The sequence below is a fragment of the Puma concolor genome, chromosome A3 (genome assembly GCF_028749965.1).
Source record: "Puma concolor isolate L17-30 chromosome A3, mPumCon1.1.hap2, whole genome shotgun sequence".
Classification (NCBI taxonomy): Eukaryota; Metazoa; Chordata; class Mammalia; order Carnivora; family Felidae; genus Puma; species Puma concolor.
The window spans coordinates 56,182,384-56,198,874 of record NC_141669.1 but is presented as its reverse complement, the minus strand read 5'-3'; the positions used below and the strand labels follow the sequence as shown (position 1 = coordinate 56,198,874).

Below are 16,491 nucleotides of genomic sequence, written 5' to 3'. Positions count from 1 at the left end.
TTACATTAATTTACAAATTTAATAATTTTCCTACAGTTTTTGCATTTTTCTTTCTTTTTTAACGTTTATTTATTTTTGAGAGACAGAGAGAGAGCATGCGTGGCGGAGGGGCAGAGAGCGAGGGAGACAAGCTGAAGTATGCTCCAAGCTCTCAGCTGTCAGCACAGAGACCGGCAAGGGGCTCGAACTTACAGACCCAGAGATCATGACCTGAGCCGAAGCCAGATGCTTAACCGACTGAGCCACCCAGACACCCCAGTTTTTGGATTTTTCTAACCACATATCACCTATGAAAAAATAGCTTAATTTGTCCTTCCTAATTACCTCTTCTTTAAAATAATAAAACCCACAATAATCTAAATCTGAGTAATGTGTAATTCCTGTCGTCAATTCAGTTAAGAGATGCCAGTAGACTCCATTTCCTTTCCACCTCACACGCGCTCACACTGCGACCAGATCACTGCCCCTTTTACAATCACTTCCAATCCCAGGAGACCTAGCAGAGCCTAGCGGTCTTGGAGGCGGGCTGCGGAAGCGCCCAGCCCTGGCACCCTGACCGCTCCACCCCGCGCCCGGACGCAGCCAATCAGCGGCCGCCTCTTACGAGCGCCCCATCGGCCAAAATGGCGGCGGCCGTTGGCGCGGAGACCCGCTTGTAGTTTCATTGCTTTACTCCTCCCGTTACAAAATGTGAAAGGAGGAGCGGCTGGCGGAGGGGGGTTACAGGCAATGAGTCGGCGAAGGAAACATGGGGACAGCCCTGGCCTGAAGAGCACGCCGCCCAAAGCGGCGGCGGCTGAGGAATGCAGCTCGGTGGTCGAGCCAGGGAAGAGGCGGCTGAGGTCGGCCCGCGGCTCAGGGCTCCGCAGGGCCGGAGAGAGGTCTCCCCGGCCCGTGCCACAACAAGAGCAGCCTACAGCAGCCGCTTCGTGCAGTAAAAGTAACCCCGAGGGTGAGACGTCGGCAACGCGGCCTCTCCGGGCTTGTGCGCTGCAGCCCCACAGCCCGCTTGCCAAGGCGAAACCTGGGGTGCGGGTGGGGGTGGAGTCTGAAGTGTTTTCCTTTCTCTGGGCTTCTCCCCTCGTGAATCCGAAAGGAACACGACGCCACTACCCCCGAGTTTGAGCTCTGCCCCGTTCGGTTTGACCACTCCCTTGCCGCCGCTACAGAAATAGGTCCTGTGATTTACCTGTTTGAGGAAGGGCGGCTATTTCTAGGCTGCTCCTCCAGTCATCAGCAGTGGCAGAGTGAGGAGAGCTATCGGATAGACTTGCTGCCTTCACCTTGCTCCCAGGAGACTTATTCCCCTCCCCGCTTAAACTTTTGCCCTGACTTGCTTAAGTGGAGGGGTCATATGAAAAGCCGTATCTATCTCTTTCCTCAAAGCTTTGGTGATGTCTCACCTCATTACGAATAAGCCGGAAGTTCCTGTGTATGCTGACCCTCAAAGTAGGAAACTAAGGGCCCCCGAATATTCTGGTCAGTTTTTGGTGTTCCATTTTTTAAGGATTTCTAATAAATCCTGGTAGGCACTGCACTTCAAACAAATGCTCTAACAGTGTGTTCTTAAAAGTCGGCTTTTGTTACCTTGTCTTTAGTTTACTCTCATAAAGCAGTTTTGGAAAGAACAACATTTCTTTGTAGAAATGTAAAGGTGTAACTAGACAAAACTAACCAAGAAATGGGTCGTTAAAGCTTTTTAAAGTAATTAGTGTAAGTAGGATAGAGTTGATGAAAGGGCTAAACAGACTTTTACTGCTGGGAGCCGTTTGGTTTTTAAAATATATCTATAAATTATAGGTGGTTCCCAAAGCCCCCAAGTTCCAGTGGTAATGAATGAAGTGATTAGATCATACACTGTTATACATTCATAGAGCTACTAGTCTATCTTAAAATGCTTGCTATTTACAATGTCAAATTTGTCAAGTATTACAAGGATTTTTATATGAAATATTTCAGTTGTGGTTAGAGTAATATCATCTCAGAAAATTTTATAATTGTACCATAAAAAGTAATCTAAGGGATATTTGACATTGGGGTATTATGAAGTAAAGTAATGCTTTGCAATGCAACAATTGTTTTTTAATCTTATTTTACTTAGAAAGGTATGAAACACCAAAGAGAGTGCTGAAAATGGATTTATTGTCATCTACCTTCAGTTCTCCTAATGATCCAGATGGACAGAATGATATCTTTTGGGATCAAAATTCTCCAATGACAAAACAGTTAGGTAATTTATTATTAATTAGCATTTTTATCTGGGTAAATATTTGGTAAATTATTAGGATTTAACTATAGAATTTCAGTCAGGTAGTAGCAGGAACTTTTATACAACAGAAGTTTTTTGAGAATCTTCCGTGATTGTTATGATATGCTTGTGATGTCAGTGCACAGTGATCTAAGCCATGCTAATTAAAATTGTTTTCTAAGAAGTGACTGCTGTTTTTAAAAATTAAGTTTTTTGTTTACAATTTATAGAAATGTTTTTGTTTCTTTAGGTAAAGGAAGAAGAAAACAGATTTACACTACTGATAGTGATGAAATCTCACATATTGTTAATCGTATTGCTCCTCAGGTAAATATCACTAGGTTTGTAGTTTATTTAAAAACCGTGAAAATTATGCTACTAGGCCCACATATAGTTCACTTGGATGAGAAATATTTGGTCTTTTACAGTTCTTCTGAAAATAGAGCAGTAAAGGTTACTTTTACCTTTTCTACTACTGAAATGTAGGTTTTGAAAAATGGGACATAATGTATAATTGGTAATATATATTTTCCTAAGAATGTATCTTACTTTAATTTTTTTAGTGATGAAATTCGACTAGAGCTTTGCGTTTATTTTTTTTATAATTTTTTTTTTAACTTTTATTTAGTTTTGAGAGAGAGTCAGAGTGTGAGTCGGGGAGGGGCAGAGGGAGAGGGAGACACAGAATCTGAAACAGGCTCCAGGCTCTGAGCTGTCAGCACAGAGCCTGATGCGGGGCTTGAACTCACAAACCGTGATATCATGACCTGAAGTCAGACACCCAACCGACTGAGCCACCCAGGTGCCCCTGTGCTTATTTTAATGTTGTTCAACCATATATGGCCTCATTTTTAAAGTTACTAAAATAATAGAATCAAAAAATAAAAATTTAAACTTTTAAGTTTTTTGTGAGTGGTATTTGTTTACGGTCTACAGCCTACTTTTTCCCCATTAAAATTGCTCTTCTTAATACTTGTGGACTAATAAGATCATTGAGCAACATTCATAAAAGTGGAAAGAACACTAGATTTGGAGTCAGTTCTGAGTCCACCTCCTAAACTGAGTGACCATACGCAAATCACTTAAGTTCTCAGAACTTCATTCAGCTATAAACCAGAATTAGTACTTGTCTTGCCCTCTCCATTGGACTGTTAGGAGGAATAAATTAGTTAAAAATTCTTTGTAAACTAAAGAGCACTATAAATGTAAGGTTATGTTATAGTTTATGATAGTTATTTGCTATCATAGAATCATCTTCAAAAGTTTCTTTCTCTTTGTTTCAGTTCCTGTACTGCTTGAATGAAATAGAAATACAAGTTTAGGGGCATCTGGGTGGCTCAGTTGGTTAAGTTAAGCTTCTGATTCTTAGTTTTGGCTCAGGTCATGATCTTGTGCTTATGGGATCAAGCCCTGCATGGCGTTCTGCTGACTGCATGGAGTCTGCTTGGGTTCTCTCTCCCTCTCTCTGCCCCTGTCCTGCTCATGCTTTATCTCTCTTTCTCAAAGTAAATAAACTTTAAAAAAAAAGAAAGAAAGAAAGAAAGAAAGAAATATAAAGTTTAAGTCAACCTCTGTTTTGATCCTCTTCTCTCTCTTTTTCTTATTTAACAATATTTAAGTCTAGAAAACATTTTAGTTTGGGATTTTTTCCTTGACATACCCTTACCAAGGGTTTATTGTTTATGGTAAACAATAGATGGCGCTGGCCCAAACTGTGGTTACAAGGAATCACCGTCATCCAGGTGAAGGAGACAGGAAATAAAGTTTTCTTTAGTGGCTATAAAACATCCAAAATTACAGTTAGCACAGTCAAAACAACTATGTTGCTACTAGCTCTGCATTCCATGTTTGGCATGTCATAGAAATTCATTTTACATATGGTTCAGTAGTTAAATAGCTTTTATGCCACGATACTATTTACTTCATAAGTTAACAATAGATCTTCATTAGTTGTGGGTTTCACATGAAAGAAGCATATAAAATGTGTTTGGGCTGGCCAGCTTAAATTGTGATAAAAAGATAGTTGAGTAAATTACTGGACCCTTTACCTAAGTGGGCTGGAAATAATAGCTCACATAAAGAAGTGGCAACAATATGCAAGTTGTAACTTGTATATAAGAAAAAATACAGTGAAATTAGTTGCTTTTAAATGTTACTTTTTTCAACTAAGCACTTTTAAAGCCTATAGATATTTGGTATTATCAAGGTCTTTTAAAAAGACTGACATGTTCTCATAATGACATAGTCATGCTTTTTATTTTTAGGTGAGTTACCCCCTCAAATAGTTATTTAAGTCACCTTGGTATTTTCAGAGGTGACATTTTTTTTAAATATGCACTTCCATATTCAGTGGACAATCATTTCACTTTCTTCAGGGATACTTTTCATATGGTGTTTGTTTGAAGATGTATATTTTTTCATCATTTTTATACAACTACACACTGTATATAGGAGTAAATGAAGTAATATGTTCAGATACCTTATAACACCTGGATTGTAGTTGGAAATCAATGAATTATGCAAATATTATTAAAGACATTTTAAAAATATAATTAATATAAAAACATACAAGGGCCCTTGTATACATAAAATTGGACATATAAAGCTGTCCTACCTTTATTCTCTAAAAAAGTCAATTAATTTTAAAATACTTGGTAAATGGACAAAGTGCCCATAATTAAATCATTAAGAATGTTATTTTCCCTAAATTCAAGGTTGTTGAAACAAAAGTGGAAATGTATAGTCTAAAAGTAAACTTACTGGTTTACTGGAGTATTCTGTGAAACTAAAATCTAGGTTCAAGTGGACATCTAAGAAAACTGCTAAACTGCTTGTTGATTGAGGATTTTAAAGTATCAAGTTGTAGGGATCTTTTCACCTAAACCTAGCAAATAAATGTAAACTGATATATTCTTTATGCCTAGCATTTTGTTAGATGCTGAACTATAATAATCATAAGATCATTCCATGCCTTCAAGTATCCTATAATCTAGTGATAAGATTATTTTTACCTTGTGTGATATTATGTTCATTCTGAGTACTGTGTTCATTCTAAGTACAAAAATAGAGTAGAAAATGGTTAACCTATTTGATTTGTTGGTTTGGTGTGTAACTAATGAATAAACTCATTTTCTAATTTTTTGCTTGATCAGATGACTGAAACACATAGCAAAAATATCCAGGATTAAAATGGCTTTTTCCTATCCTTCATAGTGGTCAAACTTCTCTTTCTCCTTTCTCTACTTATTTTTGTTCTTATTCCTGCCTTATTCTTAGCATTAGTTCTAACCTTGCACTTTCTAACTCATTTGTGAGTTAGTGCAGTCCTGTTGACCTGAATTCTAAGTGTTCCCAATTCAGGTCAACATGGATTGTCCAACTTTAGATAAAGATTATGATGGGGATAGTGAAAATATGGAGAATCAGGTGATATAGAAAGAATTCCATATGAATCTCTCTTTATTCTTAGGAAGTCAGTTTTCTTTTGATAATAACTATGCCTTTGCCATTAAATATGCACTTGTTAAATTCTTAGAACTTAATTTTTTTTGAAAATAAAGAATTACAAATTCTGAATATTTTCATTTCCTGAAACATAAATGGATCACTTCTTGCAACTTGTTATTGCCATCCTCCAACTTCTCATTGTTCTGGAGCTTGTTTAGTAAACTATCACCTTACCACAGTTTATTGCTTTAGGAAGATAATTCAAGTTAAAGTTTGTTTTTCTTTCTTTCTTTCTTTCTTTCTTTCTTTCTTTCTTTCTTTCTATCTTTCTTTCTCTCTGTCTCTTTTCTTTTTTTCTTCCTTCCTTTCCCTTTCTTTCTTTCTTTTTCTTTTCTTTTTTTCTTCCTTTCCCTTTCTTTCTTTTCTTTCTCTCCCTTTCCCTCTCCCTCTCCCTCCTTTTCCCTCCCTCTCCCTCCCCCTCCTTCCCTTCTTTCCTTCCTTTGTAAACATATCTCTTTTCCCTTCTGCCAAAGGATGAAAAACCAACAACAAACTCCATGCTAGGCATGTGGATTGGTGCTTCTGCTATTCCTTGTACTCCTAGTGTAGCAAAAGGCAAATCAAGAGCAAAAATCAGCTGCACAAAGTAAGTTCAAACTTTTCAGCTTTTCTGACATTCAGTGGAGTAAATATATTTAATAATACTCTGCTTTGATTTTGTTAATCTATTAAAATATTTAGAAATTACTTTTTTCAGTTTTGACATGTAAAACTTTAGACTTAAAATAATTGTGTTGAAATTTTGAGTTTTAATATATTAAAATATGTTTGATAACAACTGAATATTTATAATGACTCTTAGAAGCTTTCTTAATTATGACTTTTTAAATGTTTAATAGGTTGAAAACACAAAATCAAGAGGAAGAACTTATGAAATTGGCTAAGCAATTTGATAAAAATATGGAAGAGCTAGATGTGATTCAAGAGCAAAAGAAGAGAAATCATGATTTTATCCAGACAATTTCAGAAGCAGAGACTTTAAGTAACTATAAAGATAATGTACAGATGCAGTTATTACATGATATAGTTCCAGAAATAGATAATGCTATAATGAAGAACCCAATGGAAGAAAACACCAAAATGTCTGTGATAAATGATCAAAATAGCAGTCAGAAGCCATTTGACCAAAATGCTGAAGCAGCCTTTAATGCCATTTTTGATGGCTCTACTCAGAAATGTAGTGGACAGTTCAGCCAAGATCTGTCAGATGCTTTTTTGAACACCAGTAATACTACCTTTGGAAAGAAAAGCGCTTTGAAAAAGGAGAAAATCATTACTAATGAAACTCTGGTCACTGAAAAACTGCCAGATAAAACCCCAGGATCACTTTCTTGTCAAGTAGATACTCTTGGAATGACAAATCCATGTGTGACTTCTTACACTGAGAAGCCAGAAGCTTTTAATAAACACCTTGATGCATTTCCTACCAGTGATTTTGAGGATGATTGGGAAAACTTACTAAATAATGAACCTTTTGTTATGCAAAATGTCAAAATGTATGAACTTTCCCCAGCTCCTAAAACAGCCCAGATTGCTGATCAAAAGAGTATTTGTAACTTTAACAATAAGTGTGATAAACATAAGTCAAGAATGAATACAAGCCTAGGTGCCAGGTTAAGGGATTCAAAAATTGTACAAGATCTCCCTTCAAAGACACATAACAAGGAATTAATAGATTCTGGAAAATACAGTTTTTCACTAAATCCAAATGATGAACCAAACAAATTGCCATCCAGTGGATATGTGATGAAACTTGAGAAATCTTTCAATAAAATTGTTCAAGACTGTTCAGTTGCATCTAATCTGACAAAAGTAAAAGAAGATATGCATACTAAATTTACTTCTAATGTAAATACTTTTGAAAAGTCTACTTTGAACACAGGATATTCTAATGAACAAGAAAATAAGTCCATTTTTAATCCGTCTTTTAAAGCACCTGCTAATATAAATCCTTTTGGCTCTGCAACTTTGGGCAATGAAACCAGTGTTTATAATACAAATCAGACTAATGCATCAAAGTTAGGTTCTTTCTTTGATGACTGGAATGATCCATCATTTGCCAATGAAATTGTTAAAGCATGCCATCAATTAGAGAATACCTGGGAAGCAGATGATGTAGATGATGATTTATTATACCAAGCATGTGATGATATTGAAAGACTAACTCAGCAACAAGACATTAGAAAGGGCAGCAAGATACCAGAAAGTACACTTGAGATCAATAATAGTTCCAAACATGGAGCCAAAAACATATTTACTACATCTAAACAAGAAAGTCAGTTGGTGCAATCAAAACATTTGAATCTCAGCAGCATTTCAGGGCACACATCTTTCACAAATAGCTCACAATTAAATAAACCAGTAAAGATGGATAAAAGGGAAATCTGTGGAAATTCTCCAAGTTTTTTAGGTGCTACAACAAATTTGACAATATACTCCAAGAACTCAAATTGTCATATCAATAATCTGCATTTCTCCTGGAATAACACTGATGTTCCAATACAAGTGAAAAGTCCACAGTCAGTTCTTACGGGAAGTTCAAGTTTGAATGTGAGTTCAGATTATAGGAATACAGAAACTGCTACTTATAAGAAGAAATTAAGTACTCAGCATCTGTCCCATAGGAGCACAAGAGATGCAGATCAGAGTGGCCTTAACAGAACAGTTAGATTTCCTAAGTATACATTTACAAAGATGAAAAATTCTCAAATTCTTTCCCAGTTTAATCAAAATTGTCTACCAGGAAGTATTTCTGATACCAAAATTACACAGGGTTTGGAGAAAAATAAAACTCCTGTCCATTCGTTTTGTGGGAGGGCTATTCAACAACAGTGTTTGGTGAAACGTTCTGAATCTTTGAAACAACCTTCAAAAGGTATGTATAAAGTAGTTTGAAAATTATCACCTGGGAAAGTAGCTAACCTAGTTATTTGTTGTATCGAATTTGTGTAACGTAAGATTAAAAAAGTATGACATTTAACTAGAATTCTTAAAGTGACTCTTAGGAATAATTATGCTGTAATATACAAAGAGGGGTGATTTATGTTTTCAAAAGACTGCATCAGATTCCCAGCTTTTAATTCAGTGACTAGCATATAGTAGGTATTCAGTAAATATTTGTTGAATGTTTTCTGAATTATTTACTAGGAAATTGTACTTTTAGATCTATTTATTTCCAAGAGATTATGTTTACTAAATATCTCATTGTTTTAAAACTTCATCATACTCCTATGTTTAGCAGAACGTTGAGGTGAGCAATATTTGAAAATTCAGAGCATTCTAATTAAACACATTTGCTGTGATGGTTAGAATTGCAGTTTGCTTACTCAGTACAGCCTGTCTGTCATCTTTGATTTTTCTGATTCCTCTCCCACAATTCTATCAAGTTGCATTGTTTCTATCTCAGAAAAATACATCTTAAAATTGTCCATTTTCCTCACTCAACCTCTACTACCCTTATCCAAGCTAACATTTCTTGACTAGATTCCTGCAGTTCTTTTATCTCTTTTCAACTCTAGTCTCCAAACGTAGAATAATCTTTTAAAAACAAATAGGCAAACATGGCATTCTTGTGCTTAACCACAGCCTTCAATGATGGCCATCATCTTTCAAATAATATTCCAACTTTACACTGATCTGCAAGGCCCTGGATTATCACTCCTTACCTGCCTACCTTCTTTTTTACCTCACTTACCAAGTAAGTTTCAGTTACATTAGCTGTCTTTCAGTTCTCAAACAGCATAGTTTCTTTCCTAGTTCAGGAGCTCTGACTATGCTGTTCCCAACTAAAACTATTTCTTCCTGATGTTTGTCTCCCCTTCTCCCCACCCCCATCCGTCTTTTGGTTGGTTCTTTTTTATCCTTAGGTCTCAGTTTAAGTATGACCTTCTCACAGAGACCTTCCTTGAACAATCTATAGGTCTTTTCCTTGTCATTTTCCATCATCTCTCTTATTTCTTTTATCACAGTTTGCAATTAAGTATTGATTATTGTCTGTCTTATCTGTGAATACCTAGACCTACCACAGCATCTCCCACATAGAAGATGTTTAGTAAGTATCTGAATGAATATCATGTAATATAATGTGAAAAATCTGTTATTCACTGATACTGTAATCTTTTTTAAAAGGCACTGTATCTGGCATAACTACTTGTACTTCCTAATGTCCAGTTCTTCTCACAGCCTTACATTTTTACAGATGCTATTTACTTCACCGAAACATAGTACCCCCACATGCATATACCAAATCTGCCTGGCCATTTTCCATTTGTCCTTTAAAACACAGTATGTTTTTTGTTTTTGTTTTTTTTTTTTTTAATTTTTTTTTTCAACGTTTATTTATTTTTGGGACAGAGAGAGACAGAGCATGAACAGGGGAGGGGCAGAGAGAGAGGGAGACACAGAATCGGAAACAGGCTCCAGGCTCCGAGCCATCAGCCCAGAGCCCGACGCGGGGCTCGAACTCACAGACCGTGAGATCGTGACCTGGCTGAAGTCGGACGCTTAACCGACTGCGCCACCCAGGCGCCCCAAAACACAGTATGTTTTTATTCAGCTCAATAATTTAGGTTCACTTTCTCTGGGTTTCTCCAATACCCAGCTTTAACTTCTGTTACAGCATTTACTATGCTAGCTTGTAATTACAGATGTTTTTTAATCAGCCTCCCTCACTTCGGGCTAATATTAGGATTTTTATCTATTATGTAGATCAATGCTAATAAGGTGAGGGAGATTTTATCTTCTTTTAACATTACATCATTGTTTTCTGTTTAGATTCTAGATGGTGCTTTTGTTGGCATTACTGCTCAACTTTCCTATTTAAGTGATCTTTTTTTTTTTAACTCATAACAGTAATATGCTCGTTGTTTAAGAAGAAAGAAAGCAGAGTAAATTAATTTGAAGTGAAAAATTAAATTCTCAGTTTCTCTTTTTACACAGCCATGCCTCAGGAAAACCATAGCTAACAGTTTAGAATACATCATTTAACATTTTCTGTGCATATAAAAATGTCCGTGTGTGTGTGTGTGTGTGTGTATGCCTATACATCTATCAGATGGAATTATATGCTATGTACCTACTATTTGCAACTTGGTTTTGCCTTCACTTAACATAGCTATCTTTTCCAGTTTTGTTTTGTTTTTTTGTAATGTTTATTTATTTTTGAGAGAGAGAGAGAGAGAGACAGAGTGCAATTTGGTGAAGGGCAAAGGGGCAGAGAAGGAGACACAGAATCTGAAGCAGGCTCCAGGCTCTAGGCTCTGAGCTGTCAGCACAGAGCCCAACGCAGGGCTCAAACCCATGTACCGTGAGATCATGACCTGAGCCGAAGTCGGATGTTTAACTGACTGAGCCACCCAGGCGCCCCTCTTTTCCAGTTCTATGTATAGTTTTGCTTCAGTCCTTTTAATGACTGTATAGTATGTCATTATATGGATGTACCTTGATCTATTTAACTGCCTCTCTACTGACAGGAAGTTCAGTTTGGTTGCATTTTTTACATTACAAACAATACTCCAGTGAATATACTTCTACATAAATTTCTGCATGCTCCTGTGATTGTATCTGTTAATTACTGAAAAATTGATGTAAGAATGTTTTGAAGTTTAGTGGATATCATTAAATCTTCCCAAAAAGTTTCATCAATTTATATTCTTATCAACACCAACAATTAATATTTCCCTATATTATAGCCTAGATATTTTGAAATTTTAAAAATTGTTAATCTATAATTTTTATTTTTATTTAAATAAATCATGTAAATAATTTAAATTTATATTTAAGTAAATGTATTTAATTGGACCAAACTCTCAACATGAAATTATTTAAATACAGTTATAATTATGTTAAAGAGTACTAAAGATCTCTCTGGAATATTTGAGTTTTCCCAAAACTATCTACTACCTTATCTGCATATTTTATGAGTGGATAATCTGCCTTTCAGTTTATCTTATCAATTTTTTTAAGTTTACTGATAGTACCTAATCTTCTAATTAACATTAATCTATTTTCTATTGTTTCCACTTTATTTTACTTTGTTTTGTAGCAAGCTACTTTCTAGAGAACATCTTTGAAACAAAACCCATTTAACCCTTGTTTTAAGGCAGGGTTTGGTAAACCATGGCCCATCCACATCCAGCCCAGAGCCTGTTTTTATACAGCCAGCATGCTAAGATGTTTTTCACATTTTAAATAGTTGAGAAAATCAAGAGAAAAGTAATATTTCATGACCTTTGAAAATTACATAGATTTCATTGTCCATAAACTAAGTTTTGTTTGAACACAGTCACATCATTTATATTGTCCATGGCTGTTTTCATGCTACAATAACAGAGCTGAAGAGTTGCAACAAGAGACCATATGACCTTCAGAGGTTAATATATTAACTTTCTGGCCCTTTACAGAATTTTTTTTCCTTCCTGATTTCTGCCTTATAATAAAGATTAAGAAGAGCCACTCTTGGGGCACCTGGGTGGCTCAGTCGGTTGAGTGTCAGACTTAGGCTCAAGCCCTGCATCAGGCTGTGTGCTGTTTCAGAATCTGTGTCTCCTCTCTGCCCTTGATCACGGTCTGTATCTCTCTCTCTCAAAAATAAACCAACATTTAAAAAAAAAAAAAAGCTACTCTTGCTTTGTACCTTGGAATAGTTTGAAACTTTGCCATGTATGTTTATTGCAGAATGAGCTAAAGGAAGGGCCGATGAGAGAAAAGGGTGACTCTCTCTAAATCAAATTTTCATGGTGTGACTTTATATCATTTGAAATTATTTTTCCAAGAATTTCACCATGTTAGTTATAAACCCAGTTTTAGGGAGCTATGTTCTTTTCTGCTGTCGTGGATTATTAATCTGTTTTCCTTCCAAACTTGTGGTCAATTGAATGCAACTGTGTATGTGTGAATTCTGAGTTTCTTGTATTTCTCAGCTTTGAGACTAAAATATTAGATGATCAGTCAAGCTAATTATAAAGTATCTTGTAGCATCTTTCTATAGGGAGAAATAGCTACAAATCTTTGAGGTAATAAGTTTAGGAAATAAGTCATCAGAGTCATCTAGGGAGTTTATCTCAAATATTTCTTTCTTACCCTGAATACCCTCTCCCATTTCCAATTATACCAAGAAAGGAAGGGGAGACAGATAATGTATTTTGGACAAATAATCTCCCTTAGGTAATAAGAGAAATGTCTTAGAACAAATTCTAAACCTGTGTCTAGATGTTAGTGTAAATAATACTTCTCTGCCAACAGTACTACAGATTGTTATTCTATGAGAGACAGATTTTACAACATAAACAGTTTTACCAATACAAGGTTGCTTAAATATGATGGTCTTAATTTTCAAACATCATTTAAATGAGAAAATATGTTTGCTAATTTCAAAGTTTGATTCTTATTAGCATTACATAGATAATCTAATATTTTAGCTCAAAGTGACTTAACTCTGGAATTAAATTCATTTTATTAGAACTCCGTATTTTGGCAGAGGTAGAATTGGATGTTACTAAAATCAAACTTAATTTTATTTTCATTTACTTAATTTAAAACACATTGTTTATTTTATAGTACATTTACCTAAAGTATACTAAAAGCATACTAAAATATGCTGCATAGGAATGTCAGAATGCTTCACATTTTTATATATTAAAAAGACATTCGAATTGAAGTTTTCATTCAGATATTAATGCTCTTTGAAATAATCTTTTTAAAATATTTTTAATGTTTATTTATTAGAGAGAAAGAGAGATAGTGAGCATGACTGGGGGAGGGGCAGACAGCGAAAGGGGGAAAGAGGATCAGAAACCAGCTCTGTGCTGACAGCAGGGCTCAAACTCACAAACTGAACCATGAGATCATAACCTGAGCCAAAGTTGGACATTCAACCAACTGAGCCACTCACGTGCCCCTGAAATAATTTTCTAATGTTTATATAAAATGTGTCCTCCAAATAAAAACATCTGACAGTGAATTATATATTTATTGACATGATAGATTTCACTGGATCACTCTAAAACATTTTTTCCTGAATGGCTAAAATGAAAATCTTAGAGCTCTCTAGAGGAAAAAAAATTAGCATGAATATTGATACAGCTTATAGTAAATGTATACTATTTAAGGTGTTGATATTTGAATTCATTATATTTTGACTACCTTTCTGTTGAAGTTTATATATAACATCTAAAATCCCAGGTTTTGGGGATACCTGGGTAGCTCAGTATGTTATTAGGCATTGGACTTCGGCTCAGGTCATGATCTCATGGTTCACAAGTTCGAGCCCTGCATCAGGCTCTGTGCTGTCCCCCTCTCGTACTCTGTCTTTCTCTTTCTCAAAAATAAATAAAACATTAAGACAACTAAAAAGTAAAATAAAATTCTAGTTCTTAAAAAATACTCATTTGTCAATTATATAAATTAGATTTTATTCATAAGAATTATATGCTGGGAAGTCAATATGTACAGTTTTAATCAAATGAATTTTATCACACTGTGAAAGGTGTATAAAATAGGAACGGATTGATCAGTACTTGATTTTCTTTTGGCCTAGAACACTGTATCTGTACATCAAATATCGTATTTAGTAGTTTAGTGTGATTTAATAGTTATACCAATGTGGCAAGTCTGGATGATAAAAGTAAAAAATTAAAACTCATGTTCAAGATGACTGTGTAGTCTATAAAAGTAATACCTATATTTTGTTTAATTTTTAGAGGAAGAAGAGAAAAATAAAAAATATTCTCCTGAAGAAATTCAAAGAAAAAGACAAGAAGCACTGGTTCGAAGAATGGCCAAAGCACAGGCATCATCTGTAAAGGCAGCTCCCACTTAACTTGATTTCTTTTATGAAATATTATTTGGAAGACTTAACAAAGACAGTTAATAACTATCTATGATAGGGAATATTCTTTCTTGATTTCTCTGTGAGAAATTTAATGCTGAGTTATAAAGCATGGACTTCTATTTTATTTAATAAATCAGTGTTTGCAGTGGTTAATGAAACCTTTCCTTGAAGAGGTATGTGAAAGTAATTGCATATACGTTTTAGAAATTCAGGAAAGTTAGTAATTATGGTATAAAATTATACAAAATAAAGGAGTTATTTTTTCAAATATTGTGGATCATCCAAAAATAGGTAATTTGCTAATTTTTTTATTGTAATAACTTCCTAATACAAAGCTTCATCTTAGAAATGAGACTTAAAAAAAATTTTTTTTAATGTTTATTTTTGAGAGACAGAGTGCGAGCAGGAGAGGGGCAGAGAGAGAGGGAGATACAGTCTGAAGCAAGCTCCAGGCTCTGAGCTGTCAGCACAGAGCCTACTGTGGGGCTTGAACTCCCAAATTGCAAGATCATTACCTGAGCCAAAGTCGAATATTTAATCAACTGAGCCACCTAGGCTCTTGAGAATTTTTTTTTTTTTAGTTTTACTTTCAGTAACTGTTTCTTAAAGGTTTTATAGATTTCTGAATCTTAAAAATACTTCCATTTTCTTAGAAACGTGGTTGGTGGGAAATAAAGGACTTTGATTTATTTGTAAGGAAATTGCTATTTTCAATTCCTAGTCTGAAATAGATTTTAATTTTAATTTTCTAAAACATGATGCATTTTGGAAAGCTTTCACTAATTTTAGGGAAAATGCTGATTTAAGAAGTTTAGAAAAAAAGAAAGTAGACTGGCTAAGTTATATAGCAATATTAACATTTAGAATTGTCAGAAACTTTAGATGTCATCTGGTCCAGCTTCTTTATTGTATGGGTGAGAAATGGATACTGTTCTGAAACTCACAAGGCAAGTTAAAGCTGTTCTGTGATTAGAATGATTGCTATCATTCTAATGAACACCTAGACAATTATGCCAATTGCTACAGAGTATTAATCAGTATTTAAAATAACTTGTTTGTAGGAGTATTAATTATTTCATAGTATAAAACTAAAAAAATAGTAACAAAAAGTACATTAAGGTCTGTTTAATAATCTCATTGTTTCTTGTATTAAAGAATTTTATCATTCCATGATATAAAAATGAGAATCTTTCTCTTTTCAGTTTTCCTACAACTATTAAATTTTCCTTTGATTAAATTTTCTGACTTTTACCAATTTGTTTTTCTCTATTACTCTATTGTTTCTATTTGCCGGTCTAAAATTCTCTAAACTATAATTGAAAATCTCAGCGAAAGTCATAAGGGCAGTAAGAATGCTTTATGTATCCTAAATGGCTTTAGGAGACCTGATGAAAGTTATAGATGTGAAACACTTATTAGTATGTTCACCACTACTCTGGTGTCTTAGAGCTATATGATAATATCAATATAATTAATGCATTTTAAGGTATTGCTATATAAAGATATACCACTTCAAAAATTGTATATTCATGTATATAGTGAAATAACATATTCTAGGTAACCTTTATTTGTCCAAAAATATATAATAAAGACCCTAAATAAATATAGGTAAATTTTCTATGTAAGAAATGATGAACTGAGATTCTTTATTTTTTCTAAAGTGGCTTCACTGTGTTCTTACTATGCTTTGGATATCTCTTCCTTTGTTTAAGTTCTTCCCTTCCTGCCATTTGCTTCCTCTATAGCCCGTGCCTTTAGCCAATTCTGTCCCTTCTTTAAGACTTAGCCTAATAAATCTCAGTTTCTTTGAAACTCATACCTGACCATTCTCACTAAATTGATTTCTTTCTGATGATGGTGGTAACATTTCTTAGATGTTTCATGGGGGCAATCCTGTAATGTCATA

At 34.8% G+C, this 16,491-nt stretch overlaps 1 protein-coding gene across 5 annotated transcripts; it reads left to right on the top strand.

The window, feature by feature from the left end:
- The first annotated feature begins 584 nt into the window (after positions 1-584).
- ETAA1 (ETAA1 activator of ATR kinase) lies at positions 585-16,401 on the top strand. Of its 5 annotated transcripts, XM_086700977.1 has the most exons (7): positions 585-952; positions 1,387-1,479; positions 2,102-2,230; positions 2,499-2,575; positions 6,229-6,341; positions 6,595-8,630; positions 14,455-16,401. In XM_086700977.1, exons 1-7 carry the CDS (start codon positions 730-732, stop codon positions 14,571-14,573), a joined length of 2,790 nt encoding a protein of 929 aa, XP_086557103.1. In that variant the 5' UTR covers positions 585-729; the 3' UTR covers positions 14,574-16,401. The 5 variants fall into 5 exon arrangements, with proteins under 5 accessions (XP_086557103.1, XP_086557106.1, XP_025788272.2 ...); XM_086700980.1 differs by lacking the exon at positions 1,387-1,479 and having other exon boundaries at positions 585-1,031; positions 2,106-2,230; XM_025932487.2 differs by lacking the exon at positions 1,387-1,479 and having other exon boundaries at positions 586-952.
- The last annotated feature ends 90 nt before the right edge of the window (positions 16,402-16,491 follow it).

Bases quoted from the DNA above. Each gene is read 5' to 3' on its own strand.
- ETAA1 (XM_086700977.1), top strand. From the start codon at position 730: ATGAGTCGGCGAAGGAAACATGGGGACAGCCCTGGCCTGAAGAGCACG. The intron at 6,342-6,594 runs GTAAGTTCAAAC...AATGTTTAATAG, and splicing joins GCAAAAATCAGCTGCACAAA to GTTGAAAACACAAAATCAAG. The intron at 8,631-14,454 runs GTATGTATAAAG...TTTAATTTTTAG, and splicing joins TTTGAAACAACCTTCAAAAG to AGGAAGAAGAGAAAAATAAA.